The sequence below is a fragment of the Heteronotia binoei genome, chromosome 13 (assembly GCF_032191835.1).
Source record: "Heteronotia binoei isolate CCM8104 ecotype False Entrance Well chromosome 13, APGP_CSIRO_Hbin_v1, whole genome shotgun sequence".
In the NCBI taxonomy this organism is placed as follows: domain Eukaryota; kingdom Metazoa; phylum Chordata; class Lepidosauria; order Squamata; family Gekkonidae; genus Heteronotia; species Heteronotia binoei.
This window is the reverse complement of record NC_083235.1, coordinates 2385767-2409130: the sequence shown is the minus strand read 5'-3', so window position 1 is coordinate 2409130 and position 23364 is coordinate 2385767. Positions and strand designations below refer to the sequence as shown.

Sequence of the window (23364 nt, the reverse complement as noted above, 5' to 3'; positions counted from 1 at the left end):
AAAAGGAACGCAGTGACAGGCCTGGAATACTGAGATGCTGACAATTGGGTTCCATTGAGACACCACAATATCTGGAACGTGTGTCTTACTGCTGCTTAACTGCGTTGACAATTTGTACGGGCTGTCCCTGTATTCCTTTTAGTGGGTGAAGTGTAGGGTTGCCAATCCCCAGGTGGGGGCAGGGGATCCCCTGGTTTGCAGGCCCTCCCCCCGCTTCAGGGTCATCAGAAAGCGGGGGAGGGGAGGGAAATGTCTGCTGGGAACTCCGTTATTCCCTATGGAGATTCATTCCCATAGAAAATCATGGGGAATTTATCCGCGGGTATCTGGGGCTCTGGGGGGGCTGTTTTTTGGGGCAGAGGCACCACATTTTCAGTAAAGCATCCAGTGCCTCTCCCCAAAATACCCCCCAAGTTTCAAAAAGATTAAACCAGGGGGTCCAATTCTGTGAGTCCCAAAAGAAGGTGCCCCTATCCATTATTTCCTATGGAAGGAAGGCATTGAAAAGGTGTGCCGTCCCTTTAAATGTGATGGCCAGAACTCCCTTTGGAGTTCAATGATGCTTGTCACAGCCTTGATCTTGGCTCCACCCCTAATGTCTCCTGGCTCCACCCCCAAAGTCCCCAGATATTTCTTGAATTGGACTTGGCAACTCTAGTGAAGTGGCTGCATATTCCTGTAGTTTTTATGTTAGGCTCCCAAGCGGAGCTTTGGGGTGGATTCTTTCCTCGGTTATTTGTTTTCATTGTGCAAAGATCATGTGCAGAGCATGGCTGAAATATTTACATTTCCTACAATAGGGACTTGTTTAATCCTTCCGTCCATCCATCCATCGACATCTGTTCGCTAAAAACCAGGAAACGGCAGAGAGCCCACAGCAACGGAGGGGGTGGGATCAGGTGGGCATTCACCTTGTCTCACCACAAGAACAAAAGAAGTCAATCGCTAGAGCCGGGCCCCCAACACAGCACCAAAGAGCACCCACTGAAACCTTGTGTTTGCCAAATGGTTTTTTTAAAGCGGGAAATAGGGTTGCCAATCCCCAGGTGGGGGCAGGGGATCCCCTGGTTTGGAGGCCCTCCCCCTGCTTCAGGGTCCTCAGAAAGCGGGGGGAGGGGGGGAAGGGAAATATCTCCTGAGCACTCCATTATTCCCTAGGGAGACTGATTTCCATAGGGTATAATGGAGAATTGATCTGCGAGGGCTCGTGAGGGCACTGTTTTTTTGAGGTAGAGGCCTCAAATTTGCAGCATAGTATCTGGGGCCTCTCCCCAAAATACCCTCCAAGTTTCAAAAGGATTGAACCAGGGGGTCCAATTCTGTGAGCCCCCAAAGAAGGTGCCCCTGTCCTTCATTATTTCCACTGGAGGGAAGGCATCTAAAAGGTGTGCGGTCCCTTTAAATGTGATGGCCAGAACTCCCTTCGAAGTTCAATCATCCTTGTCACAACTTTGTTCCTGGACCCACCCCCAGTGTCTCCTGGCTCCACCCCCAGTGTCTCCTGGCTCCACCCCCAAAGCCCCCAGATATTTCTTGAACGGGACCTGGCAACCCTATTTGCCTTCGCCTGACTCTGCCCAGTGACCCTGGATTTGCTTGGAGGTCTCCCATCTGAGAACAGACCAGGGTTAGCTTAGCTTCTGAGCTCCGACAGGAAGATCGGCTAGGAGGAGCCAAGAACACGGGTGGGTGCTTGCGTCTGTTCTGACGTAAATAGAAGAACTTTGGGAACCAGTTTCACACTAGACCGTTAATCATGGTTTTAACTCTGTTCCCAAACTGATATTCGACACTAGAATCACGGACCAATTTCTCACTCACCTTAAGCTGCTGTCACGTATGTCTTCTCAGCGCGATGTCCTGATTTCCCACTATCTGCGCCGGGGCTGCAGCAAGCATTGCGGGGTTTTGTGCAGCAAACAGAAACTGGTTTTTAGCGGTTTCCCTTTGCTGTGCAAAAACCACGATGTTTGCTGCAGCCACGGTGCAGATAGTGGGAAATCGGACGGACGCCACGGTGAGAAGACAAACGCGACAGCGGCGTAAGGTGAGTGTGAAATCGGTCAGGGAATCGGAGAAACAAACTCTGTGATTCTATTATTTTAGTGTAGGATGTCAGCCTGGGGACAGGGCTAAACCAAGATTAAAGGTCTAGTGCTGCTGGCGTGGCCAAAGTGCGGCTTTACACATATTGTGTGGCTCTCCAAGCCTCCACTGCCCTGCTGGGCAGCTTGGAGAAATTATCTGTCTCTTTAAATCACTTCCCCAAGCCAAATCTGCCAGTGGCTTGGAGACTGCATTTATAGGTAAAGTGGCTTTTTTCCTACCTTTCTATGCTTCCCCCATCTATTTGCCTCCCTCCCTCCCTCCCTTCCAGTTTGGTGTAGTGGTGAAGTGTGCGGACTCTTATCTGGGAGAACAGGGTTTCATTCCCCACTCCTCCTCTTGCAACTTCTGGAATGGCCTTGGGTCAGCCAGAGCTCTGGCAGAGGTTGTCCTTGAAAGGGCAGCTGCTGAGAGAGCCCTCTCAGCCCCACCCACCACACAGGGTGTCTGTTGTGGGGGAGGAAGGGAAAGGAGATTGTAGGCCACTCTGAGTCTTTGTCCTTGAAAGGGCAGCTGCTGTGAGAGCCCTCTCAGCCCCACCCACCTCACAGGGTGTCTGTTGTGGGGGAGGAAGGGAACGGAGATTGTGAGCCGCTCTGAGACTCTTCGGAGTGGAGGGCGGGATATAAATCCAATATCTTCACCTACCTCACAGAGTGTCTGTTGTGGGGGAGGAAGGGAAAGGAGATTGTGAGCCGCTCTGAGACTCTTCGGAGTGGAGGGCCGAATATAAATCCAGTATCTTCATCTACCTCACAGGTTGTCTGTTGTGGGGGGAGGAAGGGAAAGGAGATTGTGAGCCGCTCTGAGACTCTTCGGAGTGGAGGGCGGGATATAAATCCAATATCTTCTTCTTCTTCCTTCCTTCCAACATTTAATGTTCATGTCTTGCAGCTCTCAAACATTTGACGTTCACATATTGTGGCTCTCAAAAATCTGATATTCTACATTCTACAAGTTTAGCCACCCCTGCTATAGAGTCTGCCCTCTCACACAGCCAAAGGAGTGGACCACTGTTGTCCAGATATCAGTTATAATTCCAGCGCTCCAGTTCTCACCTGGAAGTTGGCCACCCTAGGTGCTGCACTCTCTAGTCCTTCTCCCATTGGGGCATGCCCCATAGTCTTGTTGGGTTGGAGCCAGAGGCGAAGTGGAAGCTTTATGCTTAACCTTGTCCTGATGACCGTTGATGAATTTTACCTTGCTGTCTATGCTCTAAAAAATTAATAGAGCTTTTATAGTGTATAGTGATATAAAAAGACAGGCAGGGCGTTCTTCAACCTGCTCTTTTGAATAATTAATGTCATCCTTCCTGTTATTTGATAGCCTTCTTTGCTGAAAGTGTATTTTTTCCTGTTTAGTACCAAGCTGCAGATGTTATATTTGTCAGTAGTGGGGAGGGGAGGGGGAAAGATAGCCCAAATATAGAAATCCTTTTAATTCCCTCCTGACTGGACTTGATTATTTCACGAATTTTATTTTTGTGTGGCTGTTCTATTTTGGGACTAACAAGATCTAAACACTGCTCAGTTCCGCATCAGCAACTAAGGGATGGCTTCAAGAGGGGATTGGATCAACATCTGGAGCAGAGGTCCATCAATGGCTATTAGCCACAGCGTATTGTCTGAACTCTCTGTCTGGGGCAGGGGTGCTCTGTTGGTGGTGCCGGTTTGGTGTAGTGGTTAAGTGCACGGACTCTTATCTGGGAGAACCGGGTTTGATTCCCCACTCCTCCGCTTGCACCTGCTAGAATGGCCTTGGGTCAGCCATAGCTCTCTTATCTGGGAGAACCGGGTTTGATTCCCCCCCTCCTCCACTTGCAGCTGCTGGAATGGCCTTGGGTCAGCCATAGCTCTCATGGGAGTTGTCCTTAAAAGGTCAGCTTCTGAGAGAGCTCTCTCAGCCCCACTCACCTCACAGGGTGTCTGTTGAGTGGGAAGGAAGGGAAAGGAGATTGTGAGCCGCTCTGAGACTCTGAGATTTGGAGTGGAGGGCGGGATATAAATCCAATATCTTCTTTTTGCTGGTGCTGTGTTATGTTGGAATAATTCCACAAGCAGTTAACCTTAGCGATATTGTACTGCACTATTTTTCACTATTGTACTGCACTATTTTTCACTATTGCACTGCACTATTTTTCACTATTGCACTGCACTATTTTTCACTATTGTACCGCACTATTTTTCACTATTGCACTGCACTATTTTTCACTATTGCACTGCACTATTTTTCACTATTGCACTGCACTATTTTTTACTATTGCACTGCACTATTTTTCACTATTGCACTGCACTATTTTTCTGCACATTTTGTCTTGTTGATCAAGAGTTATGCAGAAAATAAATTTAGATGATTATAAAAAAATATCTGGATTATCATTGGAGGATATACCTTTCAATATCATAGCTGCTCACGAAGCCGTTCTACACGGTGCCTTGGGCTGATTCGCCAGCTCCAATTGCTGTGTGACTTTTTTCACTTGCCAAGATTTTGCACCCACATGGCGGCATACCCTTCTCTCCCTTTCTTCCTGCAGGTGATCGATGCTCTATCCGTCCTCTCCTGGACCCAAGAGGCCCAAAGCAAGGGCTTCATGTAAGTGTTGATGCTTTTCACCAGTGGCATGAGTAGGGTTACCAACCTCCAGGTGCTGCCTGGAGATCTCCCAGAATTACAACTGGTCTCCGAGCTACAGTGATCAGCTCCCGTGGAGAAAATGGCTGTTTTGGAGGATGGACTGTGCGGATTATACTCTGCCAAAGTCTCTCCCCTTGCCAAATGCCACCCTCCCCGGGCTCCACGCCCAAAATCTCCTGGTATTTCCCAACCCAGAGCTGACAACCCAAAGTCTTAGAGTCATGGAATCATACAATCATAGAGTTGGAAGGATCATATGAACATATGAAGCTGCCTTATACTGAATCAGACCCTCAGTCCATCAAAGTCAGTATTGTCTTCTCAGACTGGCAGCGGCTCTCCAGGGTCTCAAGCTGAGGTTTTTCACACCTATTTGCCTGGACCCTTTTGAGTTGGAGATGCCGGGGATTGAACCTGGGACCTTCTGCTTACCAAGCAGATGCTCTACCACTGAGCCACTATCCCTCCCTTAGCCACTATCCCTCCCTTAAGTGTATTCTCCCCCACCGCCCCTTCTCCAAAGCATCATGGTACATTTGGTTCTACAAGAAGATTATACACAGTTTTGAAGCTCCATGAGGCAAATACACGTAACATTACAAAGCAACAACAGGACCAAACAGAAAATCACAGATCACTAAATCTTATATATGCAAAAAGCTCTGATGCAAAAAAAAATATTTTATAACAACTCCAAATACAATAAATTTGGGTGACTGAAGTGACATCTCTAACGTAAGTCCTGTTACCCAAGGTGAAATGGAGAAATATACTGGGTATGGGGAGGACTTTGCTATTGTGTTTCCATTACTAGATGGAAAGTAGATGCTGAATGAGTGAAACCCATTTAGCAATAAACACAGCTGCTCAATACTATCCAAGGAAGTCTAAGTTAAACCCAAGATGGGTCTTTGATGCCCAGAGATTATGGACACAAGGATGATCCTCCAAGGTCATCTAGTCCAACCCCATGCACAATTCAGGAAACCCACGAATACCTACCCCAAATTCACAGGAACCTCATTGCTGTCAGATGACCCTCTAGCCTCTGCTGAAAAACCTCCAAAGAAGGAGAATCATAGAATCCTAGAGTTGGAAGGATCCTCAGGGTCATCTAGTCCAACCCCCTGCACAATGCAGGAAACTCACAAACACCTCCCCCTAAATTCACAGGATCCTTATTGCTGTCAGATGGCCATCTAGCCTCTGTTGAAAAACCTCCAAGGGAGGAGAGCCCACCACCTCCCAAGGAGGAAGCCTGTTCCACTGAGGAACCCCTCTAAACTCACAAACACCTCCCCCTAAATTCACAGGATCTTCATTGCTGTCAGATGGCCATCCAGCCTCTGTTGAAAAACCTCCAAGGAAGGAGAGCCCACCACCTCCCGAGGAGGAAGCCTGTTCCACTGAGGAACCGCTCTAAACTCACAAATCCCTCCCCCTAAATTCACAGGATCTTCATCGCTGTCAGATGGCCATCCAGCCTCTGTTTAAAAACCTCCAAGGAAGGAGAGCCCACCACCTCCTGAGGAAGCCTGTTTACAGTAGCCAATGATCTAACTTGCAAATGCCTGGTGGAAGAGTGTCGTCTTACAGGCCCTGCAGAACTGTACGAGCTCTTGCAGGGCCCTGACCTGTGTAAGGTAGTTATTTTATTTTGTCCACCCTAAACCTACTACCATTCATCCTCATAACACTTCCCCCTAAATTCACAGGATCTTCATTGGTGTCAGGTGGCCATCTAGCCTCTGTTGAAAAACCTCCAAGGAAAGAGAGCCCACCACCTCCCATGGAGGAAGCCTGTTCCACTGAGGAACTACTCTAATGGTCAGGAATCATAGAATCCTAGAGTTGGAAGGGACCTCCAGGGTCATCTAGTCCAACCCCCTGGACAGTGCAGGAAACTCACAAACCCTTCCCCCTGAATTCACAGGATCCTCATTGCTGTCAGATGGCCATCCAGCCTCTGTTTGAAAACTTCCAAGGAAGGAGAGCCCACCATTTCCTGAGGAAGCCTATTCCACTGAGGAACTGCTCTAATGGTCAGGAATCATAGAATCCTAGCGTTGGAAGGGACCTCTAGGGTCATCTAGTCCAACCCCCAGCACAATGCAGGAAACTCACAACCCCCTCCCTCTGAATTCACAGGATCTTCATTGCTATCTGTGACACTGCAAAGACTTTTGGCATACATTTTAGTGGCCCATTTTTTCAGAAGGACCCACGAAAGATATTAGATCCAATTGGATGTCCAAGAACACCGAATGCCATCCTAAATCATACAGAATTAGCACTAAATTGTTTAAACTGTTTTAAATGGTTTATTTTAAGGTTTAATTTAACTGTTTTTATTGTTATTTTGTTATGTTTGTGAGCTACCCTGAACTTGCTTTGGCAGGGCGAGCGGGGTATAAATCAAATAAACTAAACTAAACTAAGAGTATGCTACAATAAATCTATTGCTCCTGTATGTACAACAAGACAACCTGGAACAAGATTAGTTAGAGCAATGAGGTGCCCTGGTTCAAATTTCACTCCCAGCTGGAGTGAGAATGTGGAGAGTGGAACCCTGCAGCTGTCCTGACAGGCCCTCGCTCGGGAAGGGCTTGGGACATGGTTTGAAAGCTGTTTCTTCAGCCACCATCCCAGGCCTTTGCATTTAGGGTCGCCAAATTTTCTGCTGGCCCCTGTGAGTTGTATTTTAAGAGCAGGTGGACCTGCTTTATTGCTGCAAAGAGACGACAATCCTCACCTGGTCACTGCAAGAAACTGAGACATCCTTTCCAGATACATTTGCAGAGGCCCTGGGGGGGGACAGTCAACCTTCCTAACCTTTGACCTGTTAGGCGGAAGTGCTGGGGGGGAGGTGACCTTGAATCAGTGTTGCCTCTAAGCTGAGTAAGTGTGAGCTAGCTCACAATTCTTTAGCCTCCAGCTCACACATTTTTGTTTTAGCTCAGGAAAGATGGCCCCGGGGACAAACTGATTGATGCAGCAGCTCCCAACTTTAATGCCAGCAGCTCACCAAGTAGGATTTTTGCTCACAAGACTCCACAGCTTAAAGGGAGCAGGCCTCAGATTCAGCAGGAGCTCACAGGAGCAGAGCTCCTGAACCTTTCTGAGGGTTCCCCATCCTCCTCCCCACCTCCCTTGTCCATTGACTAGTAGGTGCAGCTGCATAACAATTGGTACCACAGAGTTTTGCCCTCCCAAATGGCTAGAGCGTCTGGGGAAAACCATAGAGTTTCCCTGGAAACTCCAAGAGTTGCAGTGAGCACCATCGCCGGCGCGATGACATCACTTCCAGGTGACGTCATTGCTTCACACGCATGCGAAAGTCCCCCACCAGAGAATGTGGGAGACTTGGCAACCCTACTGCAGGGGAGCTGAGAGATTTTTTGAAGAAATCACCTTTATTCCACTAGAAATGGCTGCTGGCTATCAATAGCAGCTCACAGCAGCCAGCGGCCTTATTCTGACAGTTATTATTTCCTTTCTCCTGCGAGGGCTGTCCCCTTATTGCCCAGTCTCACTTATCTGTCTTCCTTTACAGGCCATTCCCTACTGAGGAAAGCATCGCAGATGAGGAGATATACAGCGGCTTATCAGACCAGATTGAGTGAGTAAGGGACTGGCTTGTTTGAGTAAGGGACCGGCTTGTTTGGCTGCCACGGTCCTTCTGGTGCCTCAAAGAGATTTGGAGCAGTAGCAATCCAGTGGGTGAAGTTTTTCCCATCATCCCCAGGGGTTTCTGTTGCTCACCCTGTGGTTGAAAACACAAGAACTTCCCCAGAAATAAAACAGAGGAGGAAAATTGGGGCTGGGTCCAGAGCGACACTTTAAGCCAATACAGGGATGGCTCCAAAACAGATTTTAAAAAATCAAATCCAACCGTGCATATCTCCCTCCCGTCCCGCTCCTGTACTCTTCCTATCCTTATGCGTCTCTAAAGGTAAAGGTCGTCCCCTGTGCCAGCACCAGTCGTTTCCAACTCTGGGGTGAGGTTGCTTTCACAACGTTTTCATGGCAGACTTTTTATGGGGTGGTTTGCCATTGCCTTCCTCGGTCATCTACGCTTCCCCCCCTGCAAGCTGGGGAATCATTTGACCGACCTCGGAAGGATGGAAGGCTGAGCCAACCTCGAGCCGGCTACCTGAAAACCCAGCTTCCACTGGGATCGAACTCAGGTCGTGAGCAGAAAGCTCTGACTGCAGTACTGCAGCTTTACCACTCTGCGCCACGCAGCTCTCCCACAGTTCAAAAAGTTACCACTTCCAAAATGGTAGCAAATTTTTGTGCTGCACAGCTTCCACCTCCCTGGGCATCTGAATGCTGGAGCACGCACGGAAGGTGCAATGGGGGTTTGACCTGCCAGGCCACCCCAAGGTGCTTCCGGTTTTTTTTTAAAAATGCATTGCTTCTAAGCGCATAGGCGCATGGGCACACATGCATATAACTAGTAAATGAATGGGGAACAAAGAAGCCCAAACCAAGCTACAGGGATGGTGTGTGGCAGCCGTCTGACCATGCCGACGCATGTCCTGTGCAGGATACAGACACTTTGCAGGGGAGTGTGTTGACGGGATTCCGCCACTCCATTTTGTGCCAGCCTGATTTGGGATGTCTCCCGTGTGTCCCAAGCTGCCAGCCTGGACACGGCCTGCAATGTGTTGCCATCTTATCTGATATAGGAGAGAGTGAGAAAGAGAGAGAGAGAGAGAGAGAGACAGGCAGAGAGAGAGAGTGAGAGACAGACAGACAAAGAGAGAGAGACAGAGAGAAAGTGAGAGAGAGACAGAGAGAGACAAACAGAGAGAGAGTGAGAGAGAGAGAGAGAGAGAGAGACAGACAGAGAGACAAAGAGGGAGAGACAGACAGACAGAGAGACAAAGAGGGAGAGACAGCCAGAGAGAGAGTGAGAGAGAGACAGACAGAGAGAGAGTGAGAGAGAGACAAAGAGAGAGAGAGAGACAGAGAGAGAGTGAGAGAGAGACAGACAGAGAGAGAGACAAAGAGGGAGAGAGAGAGATAGGCAGAGAGAGAGTGAGAGAGAGACAGAGAGAGAGAGAGACAAAGAGAGAGAGACAGAGAGAGAGTGAGAGAGAGACAGAGAGAGACAAACAGAGAGAGAGTGAGAGAGAGAGAGAGACAGACAGAGAGACAGAGAGACAAAGAGGGAGAGACAGACAGACAGAGAGACAAAGAGGGAGAGACAGCCAGAGAGAGAGTGAGAGAGAGACAGACAGAGAGAGAGTGAGAGAGAGACAAAGAGAGAGAGAGAGACAGAGACAGAGAGAGAGTGAGAGAGAGACAGACAGAGAGACAAAGAGGGAGAGAGAGAGAGAGATAGGCAGAGAGAGAGTGAGAGAGAGACAGAGAGAGAGACAAAGAGAGAGAGACAGAGAGAGAGTGAGAGAGAGACAGAGAGAGAGACCAAGAGAGAGAGACAGAGAGAGAGTGAGAGAGAGACAGACAGACAGAGAGTGTGAGAGAGAGGCTCAAAGCTTGTGAGGAATGTTGCCATCTAAAGCTGGCCCAGCTAACATCCAGTCATTGAGGGCTTCCCTAGGAATATAATGGTGGCAGAAAGAGCTGTCCAGTCATAGCTGACCCCACAGGATTTTCAAGGCAAGAGACATGCAGAGGGGGTTTGCCCTTGCCTGCCTCTGCATAGGAAGCCTGGCCTTCCTTGGTGGTCTCCCATCCAAATGCTAACCAGGGCTGACCCTCACTTAGCTTCTGCGATCTGATGAGATCAGGCTAGCCGGGGCCACCAAGGTCACAGAAAGAAGCATTCAGAGGTGGCCTGCCCTTGCCTGCCTCTGCACAGCAACCTTGGACTTCCTTGGTGGTCAAGGACAAACCAGGGCTAGCTCTGCTTAGCTTCTAAGACTGGATGAGATTGGGCTGGCCTGGGCCACCCAGCTCAAGGTAAGAGCTGGATGGAAGTGGTTGGCCATCGCCTGTCTCTGCGTAGCAACCCTGGACTTCCTGGGTGGTCTCCCATCCCAGTGCTAAGCGGGGCTGACCCCCCTCAGCTGAGAAAGGTGGGATTCCCCATGCCCCCCTGGCTAAGCCTTTCTCTCCTTCCCGCCAGCGACACCATGGACGAGGATGACGATCTCTACGACTGTGTGGAGAATGAGGAGGCGGAAGGAGACGAGATCTATGAGCACCTGATGAGGTCGGAGCCCTGCGCCATGCCGGTGAGTAGCCCCGGGGGGAGGCGGGACTCTCTTCAGCCGTCTCCTGGGACACGGAATCATCTGGCCTTGCTGCATCCACTGGCAACAGAAATCCCTGCCCATCAAGGCACATTTCTCCTGAAAATAGTTTCGGAGGGTAGCCATGGTTGCCAGGCCCAACTCAAGAAGTATCTAGGGACTTTGGGGGTGGAGGGAGGACATTTTGGGGGTGGAGCCAGGAACATAAGAACATAAGAGAAGCCCTGTTGGATCAGGCCAATGGCCCCTCCAGTCCAACACTCTGTTTCACAGAAGAACAGAACAGAAGCCATGTTGGATCAGGCCAGTGGCCTATCCAGTCCAACACTCTGTGTCACAGAAGAACATAAGAGAAGCCATGTTGGATCAGGCCAATGGCCCATCCAGTCCAACACTCTGTGTCACATAAGAACATAAGAGAAGCCATGTTGGATCAGGCCAATGGCCCCTCCAGTCCAACACTCTGTTTCACAGAAGAACATAAGAGAAGCCCTGTTGGATCAGGCCAGTGGCCCATCCAGTCCAACACTCTGTGTCACATAAGAACATAAGAGAAACCATGTTGGATCAGGCCAATGGCCCCTCCAGTCCAACACTCTGTTTCACAGAAGAACATAAGAGAAGCCCTGTTGGATCAGGCCAGTGGCCCATCCAGTCCAACACTCTGTGTCACAGAAGAACATAAGAGAAGCCATGTTGGATCAGGCCAGTTGCCCATCCAGTCCAACACTCTGTGTCACAGAAGAACATAAGAGAAGTCATGTTGGATCAGGCCAGTGGCCCATGCAGTCCAACACTCTGTGTCACAGAAGAACATAAGAGAAGCCCTGTTGGATCAGGCCAATGGCCCATCCAGTCCAACACTCTGTGTCACATAAGAACATAAGAGAAGCCCTGTTGGATCAGGCCAATGGCCCCTCCAGTCCAACACTCTGTGTCACATAAGAACATAAGAGAAGCCATGTTGGATCAGGCCAATGGCCCATCCAGTCCAACACTCTGTGTCACATAAGAACATAAGAGAAGCCATGTTGGATCAGACCAATGGCCCATCCAGTCCAACACTCTGTGTCACATAAGAACATAAGAGAAGCCATGTTGGATCAGGCCAATGGCCCATCCAGTCCAACACTCTGTGTCACATAAGAACATAAGAGAAGCCATGTTGGATCAGGCCAATGGCCCATCCAGTCCAACACTCTGTGTCACATAAGAACATAAGAGAAGCCATGTTGGATCAGACCAATGGCCCATCCAGTCCAACACTCTGTGTCACACAGTGGCCAAAAAAAGGAGGTTCCCAAGTAGGGCTAGAAGCCCTTCCACTTTGCCCCCCGCAAGCACCAAGAATACAGAGCATCACTGGCCCAGACAGTTCCAATAATATGCTGTGGCTAATAGCCACTGATGGACCTCTGCTCCATATTTTTTCTAACCCCCTTTTGAAGCTGCCTATGCTTGTAGCCGCCTCCACCTCCTGTGGCAATGAATTCCACATGTTAATCACCCTTTGGGTGAAGAAGGACTTCCTTTTATCCGTTCTAACCTGACTGTTCAGCAATTTCATTGAATGCCCACGAGTCCCAGAAGGTGGACTAGATTATGTCAGCTCAGCATCGACCTTAACATGCTTCTTGAATTAGAATCGTCGTCGTAAAACCTGACTCCCGTCAGACTTTTTAAATGACTTTCTCCTACATGGCCACAGTGGCATGAGGAAGATTTCCATCTGTCTGCTTGATAGGTTTTGGTCCATGTTCCATTTATTTGTGGGGGGAAATATGAGAAAGTTTGTCAAATGTTAAGAGTTCAGCAAAATTCTCACAGGGGATTGGAACAACGGAGCCCAGAAGCAAGGATTTTGGGGGAGGAGGTTAAGAAAGAAAGAGCACGATAAAATTTAAAGGTTCAAAATGAGGCCTGGTCAGCATAGATGTGGCTCTTCGATCCCAACAGTTGTCCAACTGTGCCAACCTCTGATACCAGCTGCACTTAAAGTGACCCACTGAGTTAATGGTTGAGTGTGCCTTTGGATTGGGGCCTCTGTGGGTCTAGCCCCACACTTTGTTAACTGGGCCACGGTGCTCGTTTCAAAACCCCTCATCTCCTCTGTGCGGTGTGTTCCTCAGCAGAAGATGACTGAACTGGATAAGAGGAAATGCTGCCTACAGGAGATCCAGCAGACAGAGGAGAAATACACCAGCACCCTCGAATCTATTTACCAGGTACTACTAGAGCTGCCAACCTCAAGGTGGGGCCTGGAGATCTCCTGGAGCCACAGCTGACCTACAGACAACAGGCATTGGCTCCCCCAGGGAAAATGGGTGTTTTGTGGGGTGGACTCTCTGGTATTCGTCCCCTGCTGAGATCCCTTCCCACCCCAAAGCAGGGCTTTCTTTGTAGAAAAAGCCCAGCAGGAACTCATTTGCAAAGCAGGCCACACCCTCTGACACAAAGCCAGCCGGAACTGTGTCGCTGCTCAAAAAAAGCCCTGCCCCAAACATTGCACTCTCTAGTTTGATCACTAGGGCAGGGGCTTAGAAGCCACATGTGGATCTTTTGCACATATTGTGTGGCTCTTGTAGCCCCCAACACCCTGTTGGCTGGCTTGGAGAAGACATTTCTCTCTTTAAATCTCTTCTCCAAGTCAAGCTAGCTGGTAGCTGGGGGAATGCATGTAAAGTTAAAGTTGCTTTCTTTCCACCTCTCTCTCCTCCCTCCCCATCTGTTTCCTCCCTCCTTCCTTCCTTCCCTCCCTCCCTCCCTTCATTCCTTCCTCCATCTCTCCCTCCCTTCTTTCCTCCTTCCCTTCCTTCCTTCTCTCAAACATCTGACATTCACATCTTGTGGCTCTCAAACATCTGACATTTATTCTACGTGGCTCTTATATTAAGCAAGTTTGGCCACCCCTGCCCTAAGCTCTGCCCTCAAATCTCCAAGGATTTGCCAGGACAGAGCTGGCAACTCCAATGATGCCCCATGGTTCCCTCCTTTTCATCTAGCTTCAGAGTGGCTTTTGGGTGTCCCTCCACTAGGCTTCACATAGCTGCCTTTGGGAAGGTGATGGGGGGGGGGGCGAGAAGCCAGAGACAACCCACTCAGGCCTTTCTGGGGCCCTCCTGGTCACTTGGGGGAGGGTTCCCAGCTGTTGCTGGGGGGGGGGAATTCCCCGCCTGCCCCCTGAATTGTGCTCATTTCTGGATCCTTCTCATTCTTCCCAGCATTTCATGAAACCGCTGCACCAGTTCCTGAGACCTCACGACATGGAGAATGTTTTCATCAATCTCGAGGTAAGAAGCATGTTTAGCCTGGAGAGGAGGCGGCTGAGAGGTGATAAGATCACCATCTTCAAGCACTTGAAGGGCTGTCCTAGAGAGGATGGGATGGAATTGTTTTCTGAGGCCCCAGAAGGGAGGACCAGAACCTATGGGTTGAAGTTAAATCAGAAGAGTTTCTGGCTCAACCTTAGGAAGAACTTCCTGACCGTTGAGCAGTTCCTCAGTGGAACAGGCTTCCTCCTTGGGAGGTGGTGGGCTCTTCTTGCACCTGCTGGAATGGCCTTGGGTCAGCCATAGCTCTGGCAGAAGTTGTCCTTGAAAGGGCAGCTGCTGGGAGAGCCCTCTCCAGCCCCACCCACCTCACAGGGTGTCTGTTGTGGGGGAAGAAGCGAAAGGAGATTGTGAGCCGCTCTGAGACTCTGCGCTTGAAAGGGCAGCTGTTTTGAGAGCCCTCTCAGCCCCACCCACCTCACAGGGTGTCTGTTGTGGGGGAAGAAGGGAAAGGAGATTGTGAGCCGCTCTGAGACTCTGCGCTTGAAAGGGCAGCTGTTTTGAGAGCCCTCTCAGCCCCACCCACCTCACAGGGTGTCTGTTGTGGGGGAGGAAGGGTAAGGAGATTGTGAGCCGCTCTGAGACTCTTCAGAGTGGAGGGTGGGATATAAATCCAATATCTTCATCTACCTCACAGGGTGTCTGTTGTGGGGGAGGAAGGGAAAGGAGATTGTAGGCCACTCTGAGACTCTGTCCTTGAAAGGGCAGCTGTTGTGAGAGCCCTCTCAGCCCCACCCACCTCACAGGGTGTCTGTTGTGGGGGAGGAAGGTAAAGGAGATTGTGAGCCGCTCTGAGACTCTTCGGAGTGGAGGGCGGGATATAAATCCAATATCATCATCATCTTCTTCTTCTTCCTTGGAGGTTTTTCAACAGAGGCTAGACGGCCACCTGACAGCAATGAGGATCCTGTGAATTTAGGGGGAGGGATTTGTGAGTTTAGACCGGTTCCTTAGTGGAACAGGCTTCCTCCCAAGCCAAGCCCATCTGCTTTTCCGTCTGCCATTCCAACTCCAATGGCTGTTTCTTCACACGCACCTACCCCTCTCCCTTCAGTTGGGAGGGATACTCTTCTCCATGCTCTGATGGTTACCCAAACAGAGCCACAGAAAACTAGCTCCAAACGATTCTTCCCTCTGAATTGTTTGGAGCTAAATTAACAATCCCATAAAAATTAACAATCCCAGCCCTCTGCATTGTTGTTCAATTCAGGTTCTGGCCCTGCTAGTGAACCTCCTGATGGCCCCTGGATTTTGGCCACTGTGCGACAGAGAGTGTTGGACTGGGTGGGCCATTGGCCTGATTCAATATGGCTTCTCTTTTGTTCTTATGTCTGGGGCAGTGATGCTCTGTATTCTTGGTGCTTGGGGGCCTCAGTGGGAGGGCTTCTAGTGTTCTGGCCCCACTGGTGGACCTCCTGATGCCCCCTGGATTTTGGCCACTGTGTGACAGGGAGTGTTGGACTGGATCAGCCATTGACCTGATCCAACAGGGCTTCTCTTGTGTTCTTATGTCTGGGGCAGGAATGCTCTGTATTCTTGGTGCCTGGGAGGGCAACAGTGGGAGGGCTTCTAGTGTCCTGGCCCCACTGATGGACCTCCTGATGGCAACTGGGTTTTTTGGCCACTGTGTGACACAGTGTTGGACTGAGTGGCCTCTGGCCTGATCCAACAGGGCTTCTCTTATGTTATTGTATCCCATGATCCACTCCCTGATCTCCTGATGTCATTGTATGTTATAACCTGCTTGCTGATTGACTGATAAATTGTACCCTGTTTTCTGAGCACGCCCATGTTGGTCTCGAGTAGAACAGCTTGATTCAAGCCCAGGAACACCTTAGAGAGACCAACAGGACTGGGATGGGGGTGGAGAGAGAGAGCAATGAGCTTTCGAGAGTCAGAGCTGCCTTTGCATTCAGAGTTCCAACAGACACACACACACACACACACACACACCCAGACGCTGACAACTGTACTTACTGTCTACATCGAATAGACCAGGATGTGATTCTGTAACTGTACCAATCTCCCTCCTGTTTGGCTTTGCTTGCAACACAGACTTCCTTCCTCCCTCCGCTTTGTGTGTGTGTGTGAGAGAGAGAGAGAGAGAGAGAGATGGCCCGTCTCTCCTCAGTGGTACATTCAAGATTATTCATTTGCAAGACATAACCATAACTCCAAGTCCATAACCATAACTAAGGTTGCCAATCCCCAGGTGGGGGCAGGGGATCTCCCGGTTTGGAGGCCCTCCCCCCGCTTCAGGGTCATCAGAAAACGGGGGGAGGGGAGGGAAATGTCTGCTGGGAACTCCATTATTCCCTATGGAGACTTATTCCCATAGAAAATAATGGAGAATTGATTCGCAGGTATCTGGGCTTTGGGGGGGGGGTGTTTTTTGAGGTAGAGGCACCAATTTTTCAGCATAGTATCCAGTGCCTCTCCCCAAAATACCCCCCAAGTTTCAAAAAGATTGGACCAGGGGGTCCAATTCTATGAGCCCCAAAAGGTGCCCCTATCCATTATTTCCTATGGAAGGAAGGCATTTAAAAGGTGTGCAGTCCCTTTAAATGTGATGGTCAGAACTCTCTTTGGAGTTCAATTATGCTAGTTGCAACCTTGCTCCTGGCTCCACCCCCAATGTCTCCTGGCTCCACCCCCAAAGTCCCCAGATATTTCTTGAATTAAACTTTGCAACCCTAACCATAACTCCAAGTCCAATTCAAGAAATATCTGGGAACTTTGGGGGTGGAGTCAAGAGACTTTGGGTGGAGCCAGCAGCAAGCTTGTGACAAGCATAATTGAACTCCAAAGGGACCGCACACCTTTTAAAGGCCTTCCCTCCATTAGAAATAATGAAGGGTAGGGGCACCTTTTGGGGGGGCTCATAGAATTGGACCCCCTGGTCCAATCTTTTTTAAGCTTGGAGGGCTTTTTGAGGAGAGGCACTGGATGCTATGCTGCAGATATGGTGCCTCTCCCTCAAAAAACAGCCCCCCCCCCAGAGCCCCAGGTACACCCTGAAGTGGAGATAGGGTTGCCAACCTCCAGGTGATATAATAAACACCAACACCTGTGTTTGCAAGTAACCATCTCTATTGAATCTGCTTCCAGTGTTACAATTCCCACAACGGAAAATAAGAACGTTGTGGAAACTGTAACACTGGAAGCACATTCAATAGAGATGGTTACTTGTGAACGAGAGTGTTGGTGTTTATTGTACAGTTCTGTACCCCCGGGGTCCCTTAGGTGGTTTTGCTAATCTCCAGGTGATGACTGATCTCCTCGGATTAACTGATTCGCAGGGAACAGAGGTCAGCTCACCTGGAGAAATGGTCGCTTTGGAAGGTGGGACTTTATGGCATTTGCACCTCCTTGAAATCCTTCCCCTCCCCCAACCCTGAATGTGGGATGGAGGGGGTCACAGGCTCTTCTGCACATGTTCCCATTTGGGGAGGGACGGTAGCTCAGTGGCAGCAGAAAGTCCCAGGTTCAATCCCCGGCATCTCCAACTAAAAAGGGTCCAGGCAAGTAGGCGTGAAAAACCTCAGCTTGGGACCCTGGAGAGTCGCTCCCAGTCTGAGAAGACAATACTGACTTCGATGGACCCAGGAGGGTCTGATTCAGTAGAAGGCAGCTTCATAGGTTCTGTTAGGGGAGGGACGGTGGCTCAGTGGGAGAGCATCTGTTTGGTAAGCAGAAGGTTCCAGGTTCAGTCCCCGGCATCTCCAACTCAAAAAGGTCCAGGCAAGTAGGCGTGAAAAACCTCAGCTTGAGACTCTGGAGAGCCATGAATGGGGCTGTGGCTTAGTGGTAGAGCATCTGCTTGGGAAGCAGAAGGTCCCAGGTTCAGTCCCCGGCATCTCCAACTCAAAAGGGTCCAGGCAAGTAGGCGTGAAAAACCTCAGCTGGAGACCCTGGAGAAAGCCGCTGCCAGTCTGAGTAGACAAGACTGACTTTGATGGACCCAGGAGGGTCTGATTCAGTAGAAGGCAGCAGCTTCATAGGTTGATAGGTGGCAGGTGAGCTTGAAAGATGTCCGGCCTTGCTGACCATTGCTCCTGGACAGGTCTGATGGCCAGTTTGTCTTTCTCACAGAGAAATGACTGAGCTTTTTTGTCCTGTAGGATATCTTTAATGTCATAGAATGGGCTACCTTTTGCAGAGTATTTTGTCAGGCAGCTGAGGGAGTCTAATGTTTACCTCGAGGCCCCAGTCCCAAGCCATGTCCCAGGGTCCTATCTGTCCAATCAGCTTCCAAGGCAGAAGGGAGATTTGAACCTGGGTCTCCCAGTTCCTACTTTGACACTTTAAACCAGGGGTGGCCAAACCTGCTTAAAGTAAGAGCTACATACAATAAACATCAGATGTTTGAGAACTGAAGCATGTGAATGTCAGATATTGGGAAGGGGAAGGCAGCAAGCAAGGAAGGAAGATGGGAGAGAGGGAGAGGTAGAAAAAAAGCAACTTTAACTTTAAATGCATTTCACCAAGCTGCTGATTGGCTTAGCTTGGAGAAGTGATTTCAAGAGAGAAATGCCTTCTCCAAGCTGGCTGACAGAGTGGCGGGGGCTTCAAGAGCCACACAATATGTGTGAGAGAGCCACGGTCTGGCCACCCCTGCTTTAAACTCTACACCACACTGGCACTGATTCTTGTGCCGCTTCCTGATTCCTTTTACTTCCTCCTCTGTCCCTTCCAGGAACTTCTGAAGATTCATCGATGCTTCCTGGTGGACCTGAAGAACGCTTTGTCTTTTACCAACTCCCAGAACCTCTATCAGGTGTTCATCAAGTACAAAGAGAAGTGAGTCTCTGTGCTGCATCCTTTCTTCTCAGTGCACTAAACGTCCGTCCCTTGCAGCAGGGCCTGTTCCCTCAGTCCTGCATCCCCCTCCCCCATAATTTTGTGTAATCCCTTTTTAAAACCCTCTGTGCCTTTGGCCATCACTACCTCCTCTAAAGGCCAATTCCAGATTTTAGTCACCTGTTGTGTATATAAGCATTTCCTTTGTCCATTATGTCCATGAGCCCCGTGGCGCAGAGTGTTGAAGCTGCAGTACTCCAGTCCTAAGCTCTGCTCACGACCTGAGTTTGATCTCGGCGGAAGCTGGGTTTTCAGGTAGCCGGCTCGAGGTTGACTCAGCCTTCCCTCCTTCCAAGGTTGGTAAAATGAGTCCCCAGCTTGCTGGGGGGAAAGTGTAGAGGACCGAGGAAGGCAATGGCAAACCACCCAGTAAAAAGTCTGCTGTGAAAACATTGTGAAAGCAACGTCACCCCAGAGTTGGAAACGACTGGTGCTTGCACAGGGGACCTTTCCTTTCCTTGTTCATTATAAGTACATTGCCCATCAGCTTAACTGAATGTCCTCAAGTTCTAGTATTTTGGGAAAGGGAGAAAAGGTTTTCTCTGTCCACTCTCTCTACCCCATGCACGGCTTTCTGAAGTGACGCTACCCTCCGTCCCTCACACCCCAGTGCCTGTGGGATATAATCCCTACTTTAGAGCAGGGATGTCAAAATATGTTATGAGGGCCGAATCTGACATAAATGAGACCTTGTCGGGCCGGGCCATGTGTGTTCCTCTTTAGGATTAGGTAGCAGAGATATAAATATTATAAAGACACAGGCAAACACAATTAAATATATATATATTAAAAAACTTGAAATAAAACATGCTTAAAATATTAGCACTCATTGGTCTTAAGGACACTCCCAGGGAACTGAGCAAAGGAAGCTCTGGCTCTTTCTTCCTTCTCCAGGGGATCAGTAGGGGGAGGAGCCTCAGCCAATAGAAAGAAAAGAGGCCCGTCTCAATAGCTCTGCTGTCAAATTAGAGAGCCTGGCAACCGGTGGGAGTGATTTTGGCCCCTTCTTTCTGGCTTCTTATGCCTGGGGCAAAATGTCCCCCCCACACACACACACTGTCCTTTCAGCTGGTGAAAGTGGGGCGGGAGGGAATGAGTCCTTTTTAAGGTGAGCTCCCCGACATAGATCTGAGTGTGAGTCCGGTCATCCCCCTGTGACCCACCCAATGCTTGTCGGGAGTGTTATTGTCCTTTAGGAGCCACAGTTCAATCCCAAGGATCTGTTTACTCCACTTACGCCAGCTTCCTTGTCCACACCTGTAGGTTCCTGCTGTACGGCCGGTACTGCAGCCAGGTGGAAGCAGCCACAAAGCATCTCGACCAGGTGACCAGCGCCAGCGTAGACGTGCGCATGAAGCTGGAGGTGAGGGATGCTCTACTCTGTCCTTGGCCTGCGATCCTATGGGGTTTTCAAGGCAAGAGAGGAAGAGCGGTGGTCTGCCATTGCATGCCTCTGCGTAATAGTCCTGGGTTTCTTGGGGGTCTCCCATCCAGCCAGAGCCAAACCTGCTTCGCATCCAAGATCTGACGAGGTCAGGCTGGCCTGGGCCATCCGGGTGAGGGCAAGAGACACACAGAGGTGGTTTCAGCCTTGCCTGCCGCTGCGTAGCAGCCCTGGGCTTTGCCTGGGGCTCTCCCATTTGAGTACTGTTAGAGGTTTCTGCTTGGACATTCACTTTTATGTCCCAAACAGTTCGATGGATCGTTGGATCGAAATGAGAGTGAGAGCTCTTTAGTACAAAAGCAAAAACATAACTTTATATTTCTACAGAGATGGGGAACTGGGATGGAAAAACAAGAAAGCACTAAGAGCTACATCTTATCTCTATGAAAGACACATGGCTAAGAGTGAGGATTGGTGTAGTTCTACACCATGCCATTTTGATGTAGTAGTTAAGTGTGTGGACTCTTATCTGGGAGAACCAGGTTTGGTTCCCCACTCCTCCACTTGCAGCTGCTGGAATGGCCTTGGGTCAGCCAGAGCTCTCTTATCTGGGAGAACCGGGTTTGGTTCCCCACTCCTCCACTTGCAGCTGCTGGAATGGCCTTGGGTCAGCCAGAGCTCTCTTATCTGGGAGAACCAGGTTTGATTCCCCACTCCTCCACTTGCACCTGCTGGCATGGCCTTGGGTCAGCCAGAGCTGTCTTATCTGGGAGAACCGGGTTTGATTCCCCACTCCTCCACTTGCACCTGCTGGAATGGCCTTGGGTCAGCCAGAGCTCTCTTATATGGGAGAACCGGGTTTGATTCCCCACTCCTCCACTTGCACCTGCTGGAATGGCCTTGGGTCAGCCAGAGCTCTCTTATCTGGGAGAACCGGGTTTGGTTCCCCACTCCTCCACTTGCACCTGCTGGCATGGCCTTGGGTCAGCCACAGCTCCCTTATCTGGGAGAACCGGGTTTGATTCCCTACTCCTCCACTTGCACCTGCTGGCATGGCCTTGGGTCAGCCATAGCTCTCGCAGAGGTTGTCCTTAAAATGGCAGCTGCTGTGAGAGCCCTCTCAGTCCCACCCACTTTACAGGGTGACTGTTGTGGGAGAGGGAGAAAAGGAGATGGTGAGCCACTCTGAGTGGAGGGCGGGATATAAATCCAATGTCGTCTTCTTCTTTCTTCTTGACCTCTGCCTACCTAGACAAAGAAGTCACCTGACTAAACTGAACAATAGCACAGACAAACCGTCCTTTCCCTGGGCTTTCTCTTTGTAATGTATGCGGACTCAAGTGAGAACTGAATGCGGGTTCCTGCCTGGCTCATTGGAGCCAAACGGCCAGAGCTTGGGGACTTGGGAACAATGGGCAGCAGGATCCAAAACCCTGCTGCCCTGCTCCAATCATGGGCCCCCTGCTGGTTTGAATGGACCAATCAGACGCTGGCGCGGGAACATGGGTGGGCCCAGTTAACCAGTCTTCGTAGGCAGTGCTATCCCATGCTGTAGTCAATAAAAGAGCTATGTTCACTACCATCTTGCCTCATCAATTTATAGAACCTACTATATCATACTCTTCATCGGCAGGGAGCCAACTTCCTCTTCCTAGGTCAGGCAGACGATAGAGAAGCAGGTCAACAGTATTAACCCTATAATGACTGGAACTTAGAACATTGCAAAGTCCAACAAGGACTAACCAGGTATGACCCTGCTCTCATCCAGTCTCAGAAGCTAAACAGGACCAGCCCCAGTTAGACTTGGATGAGACACCACCAAGGAAGTCCAGAGTTGCTACAGAGAGGCAGGCAAAGGCAGACCACCTCTGCTTACCCCTGTCCTGACCTGGGTGCACCAGGCTAGTCCAATATTGTTCTATCTCACTCTTTTGGAGGTGGTGGCAACTGCAAGCTTAGCCAGCTTCAAGTGGGGATTGGAGAAATGTATGGAGCAGAGGTCCATCAGCGGCTATTGGCCGCAGCATATTGTTGGAACTCTCTGTCTGGGGCAGTGATGCTCTGTATTCTTAGTGCTTGGGAGGGGCAACAGTGGGAGGGCTTCTAGTGTCCTGGCCCCACTGATGGACCTCCTGATGGTGCCTGGGGTTTTTTGGCCCCTGTGTGACACAGAGTGTTGGACTGGATGGGCCACTGGCCTGATCCAACATGGCTTCTTTTATATTCTTATGTGACACAGAGTGTTGGACTGGATGGGCCATTGGCCTGATCCAACAGGGCTTCTCTTATGTTCTTATGTGACACAGAGTGTTGGACTGGATGGGCCACTGGCCTGATCCAACAAGGCTTTCTCTTATGTTCTTATGTGACACAGAGTGTTGGACTGGAAGGGCCATTGGCCTGATCCAACATGGCTTCTCTTATGTGACACAGAGTGTTGGACTGGATGGGCCATTGGCCTGATCCAACAGGGCTTCTCTTATGTTCTTATGTGACACAGAGTGTTGGACTGGATGGGCCACTGGCCTGATCCATCATGACTTCTCTTATGTTCTTATTTGACACAGAGTGTTGGACTGGATGGGCCACTGGCCTGATCCAACAGGGCTTCTCTTATGTTCTTATGTGACACAGAGTGTTGGACTGGAGGGGCCATTGGCCTGATCCAACAGGGCTTCTCTTATGTTCTTATGTGACACAGAGTGTTGGACTGGATGGGCCACTGGCCTGATCCAACATGGCTTCTCTTATGTTCTTATGTGACACAGAGTGTTGGACTGGAGGGGCCATTGGCCTGATCCAACATGGCTTCTCTTATGTTCTT

At 49.9% G+C, this 23364-nt stretch overlaps 1 protein-coding gene across 2 annotated transcripts in view; it reads left to right on the top strand.

Moving 5' to 3' along the window:
- The window catches only part of VAV1 (vav guanine nucleotide exchange factor 1), a 95929-nt gene that overhangs the window by 24381 nt on the left and 48184 nt on the right, over positions 1–23364 (top strand). The window contains exons 3-9 of one of the 2 annotated variants that reach the window (XM_060252051.1): positions 4643–4701; positions 8297–8362; positions 10841–10949; positions 13100–13192; positions 14189–14257; positions 18993–19096; positions 20420–20519. In XM_060252051.1, coding sequence (XP_060108034.1) covers positions 4643–4701; positions 8297–8362; positions 10841–10949; positions 13100–13192; positions 14189–14257; positions 18993–19096; positions 20420–20519 — 600 coding nt within the window. Of the gene's footprint in view, positions 1–4642; positions 4702–8296; positions 8363–10840; positions 10950–13096; positions 13193–14188; positions 14258–18992; positions 19097–20419; positions 20520–23364 lie in introns of both variants that reach the window. The other variant, XM_060252050.1, reaches the window with a different exon arrangement.